The sequence below is a fragment of the Branchiostoma belcheri genome, unplaced genomic scaffold, assembly GCF_001625305.1.
Source record: "Branchiostoma belcheri isolate BF01 breed outbred unplaced genomic scaffold, Haploidv18h27 scaffold48, whole genome shotgun sequence".
Classification (NCBI taxonomy): Eukaryota; Metazoa; Chordata; class Leptocardii; order Amphioxiformes; family Branchiostomatidae; genus Branchiostoma; species Branchiostoma belcheri.
Window position 1 is genome coordinate 2,257,005 of NW_017804109.1, and position 3,612 is coordinate 2,260,616.

The 3,612-nt window shown below is 44.2% G+C and overlaps 1 protein-coding gene across 1 annotated transcript in view; it reads left to right on the forward strand.

The window, feature by feature from the left end:
- Positions 1 to 3,612, forward strand: part of LOC109479345 (WW domain-containing oxidoreductase-like) — a 65,861-nt gene that overhangs the window by 5,746 nt on the left and 56,503 nt on the right. Inside the window, exons 9-12 of the mRNA XM_019781296.1 lie at positions 5 to 89; positions 502 to 602; positions 961 to 1,078; positions 2,560 to 2,700. Of these exons, the coding sequence (XP_019636855.1) occupies positions 5 to 89; positions 502 to 602; positions 961 to 1,078; positions 2,560 to 2,700 (445 nt within the window). The remainder of the gene's footprint in view (positions 1 to 4; positions 90 to 501; positions 603 to 960; positions 1,079 to 2,559; positions 2,701 to 3,612) is intronic.

Here is a 3,612-nt window from a genome sequence, read left to right on the forward strand (position 1 = left end):
ACAGACCTCTCCACATCCTGGTCCTGAACGCAGGGCTGTTTGGGTTACCATGGCAATTGACAGAAGACGGTCTGGAGAGCCTCTTCCAGGTAAGCTCAAACCCAACATCCTCAACTCCCAGGACATTTCTCATCATCAAGGTAGACAGAATACTTTAACTTTCGGCCTGATAAGTTAGCTGTTTGGCACCAAATTTGCATGTGTTACAGGGTTGGGCAGTAGGGAGGAGGTTAGGGAGAACAGTACCATGTAGTGCAGCACAAAAATGTACAAGATGTTGTATTTGATGAAGAAATTCACAAGATTTTGGAGACAGTTTCTTGTAGAATACCAGCAGATGTTTGCTGTCAGAACAATGGGTTTCTTGTTTTTTGTACAGGCAAATCACCTGACACACCTGTGCATTATTGTTTACAGGTGAACCACCTGGGACAGTTCTACCTGACACAGCTGTTTGTTTAATGTACAGGTAAATCACCTTACACACCTGTTGTTATGCAGGTGAATCACCTGGGACAGTTTTACCTGACACAGCTGCTGGAGGACGTCCTGATCAAGTCTGCACCTGCCCGGGTCGTGGTCGTGACCTCCGAGTCTCACAGGTTAACCTTCAAACTGTAGATCAAGTAGATCAAGTTTCGAGTCATCTCCTCAGAGTCTCATAGGTTACCCTTGTATGGAGTCCCTTGATATAGTCTATATTTGGCACGATGGGCTCCTCCAACATCCACAGTTCCTGCTGTTCTGTGTCTCCATGTTGTCTAGTCTGTACCTGCCAAGGTTATGTGAAAAGGTCATGGTTGTGTCTGCCCCTCTCCCCACAGATAAGATGTTTCCAATGGAAAAAATAGCCCTTACAAAGGAACTATGCAACTCTGAGAGTACACCCCCCCTAACCCCCCCCCTGTTGCTCAGGTTTGTGGAGTTGAAAGACCCCCCTAACACCCCCCTGTTGTTTAGGTTTGTGGAGTTGAAAGGCCTCCCCCTGACTGAAGAGTGGCTCTCCCCCTCTGATGACAGAGTCTGGCCCATGGAGCAGTACAACAGGACAAAACTCTGCAACCTGCTCTTCTCACAGGTCAGTACCAGTCACCTACAAGCACGTTGGCAGAACGTACTGTGCTTGCACAGAACCCTGTATTTTCACGGTTTTCAGTGGATGTTTGGTCAACGTTGCATCAGAATTTTGCCTGTTGCAGAGGATATCTTTTCCGACATAACATTAATAATTTTGGAAACCACAGATAGGATGTTAAAGTGATATTATGTAGAATTTTGACTATTTTAGAAATCTTTCTTTTACACATTTTCTTGCTCTTTACACCTACCTGACTTCATGATGACATTTGGGGATTAACATATCAACGTCGTTTCGCCGCAAATACGCGTTGGAAAACTGCGCACTCCGCGGCGCTAGCGCGGATCGTGGCCATGTTTGTTTACATCCGACCGCGTCCGAGCATTCCCGAATCCAGCCGAACCGCAGGTCACCGTAGAACACGTTATTCTCTAAAATACGGCATATGCCGGGTCACGATTTGACAACTGTCAATAGTGCAACAAAAACACCTTAGACATACGTAACGTTTATACTTTTTCATATCTACAGGATTTGCCTAGTACAACAATGTAGATATTTCGTGCATTACAAAATGACAGCGATCGTTATGGCCTTCCAAACATTAGCATTTTTGGTTAGTTTATCTGTGCTTATCTTTTTTTACTGGCCAACTGGATCCCATTAGCTAATACCACAGTATGATAGCCCACATCTTCACCTTTACATCGATACCAAAGTCCCCTGGTTAGTTTTAGGACAAACGGGTTTGCCCCCAAAGAAAACCGCGACGGTGCACACATCGCGGTGACGAAATTTTAGCCCAGTTGTAGCTACCGGCGCACACCATTCTGAGTTTCCGCAACATTTTGATACATTTAGTGTAATGTCATAAACTTCGTTCATCGGTATGAGAAACTGTATGAATGTGGCTACCACATGCAATATGATAAGTGACATGATAACTTTCAAGTATATACAAAAAGAGGATTTTAGATTAGGTACTGACCCTTCAAAAATTGGCAAATTTGAAGTCAATCGGCTTCGAACTCCAGCGTTCGAAAGCGTTCGAACCATGGAACCCAGACACGCGCCGGAAGTTGCCGAAGATTTCCGAACGAAAACCGTTGTTTGTTTACATTCTATTTATTGTGGCACAAATAAATACGTCTGGCCTTGCGCAACTTATTCTCGCGCAGCGGCTGAGTTGCCGAAAAGGCGAAATGGCGACGCTGATACGTTGAAAGTTATCGAAAATTACAATCTACATGAGAAAATTTCAATTATTTGTATTTTCAGTTTTGGCGCGAAAATCCTACATAATATCAGTTTAACCTTATATGCGCAAATACAACCTTATGTGAGACGTTCTGCAGAAGCGCTATGTACAATAATTTACGGGTTTCGCTGTGGAAAGTTAGGGAAAGTTCATTAACACCTGCTGTGGGTCTGTGTGCTATGGAAAGTTAGGGAAGGTTCATTAACACCTGCTGTGTCCCCAGGAGCTGCACCGTCGTCTGTCCAGGCAGGGAGTGACCAGTAACGCCCTCCACCCGGGGAACATGATCTCCACTGACCTCCCCAGGAACTGGTGGTTCTACAGACTTCTCTTCCTGCTGGTCAGACCATTCACCAAGTCTCTGGTGAGTCTCACTTCTCAATTATTCATCATTCATTCATTCATTCACTCACTCACACCCTTCACTAAGTCTCTGGTGGGTTTATCTACAAGTCTTCTCATTCATTCAATCATTCATTCATTCATACATTCATTCATTCACTCACTCACTCATTCATTCATTCACTCACTTACTCAGACCCTTCACCAAGTCTGGTGAGTTTATCTACAAGTCCACTCATTCATTTGCTCATTCATTTATTCAAACATTCATTCCTGTTTGTAACTTTGGCTAAAACACATGTGATGACAGGTGATTATCCAATCATGCTAAATTAATCTATGTATAATGTCTGTCCAGTGATGTCAAAATGACGTCCCTTTTGTGTAGATTTGTCAAGTGTTGTCAGCAGTAGTGAAAAGGTTCCATTGTAAGTTAGCAGAAGTCAGGAGAAAAGCCTCCATAAATTCGCTCCTTTGTTTCAAAGTCAATTTCTTGGCGTGTTTGACAGCCAGGAAAAGTAATTTTGACGGAGCCATAAAACCCCCATCACAGCTTCCATAGAGGGGTAAATATCCGGACATTAAGTCCTGGTAGGGACGGGGCAATGGGCAGGGTTAATTAGGTATAATTGGAAAACTTACAGGTCTGAGCACCGGAGGGGCAATAATATGGGCTTTATGTGGTGCCTATTATATACATGTCAGGGTAACGTGTGGTTATGTGTGGGGGGGATGGGCCAACTATTAACTGTAATGTGGGGTGTGTATGGGGGGGTTGGGGTATGTGACAACTATTAACTGTAGTGTAGGGGTGTGTATGGGGAGTTTTTCTGGGAATGTGCCGATGATTAACTGCACCATGTGGGGTTCTGTATGGGGGTTTGGAGGCTATATGTAGTACCGGTGAACTGGTCAGTCCTGGCTTTGCTAAGTG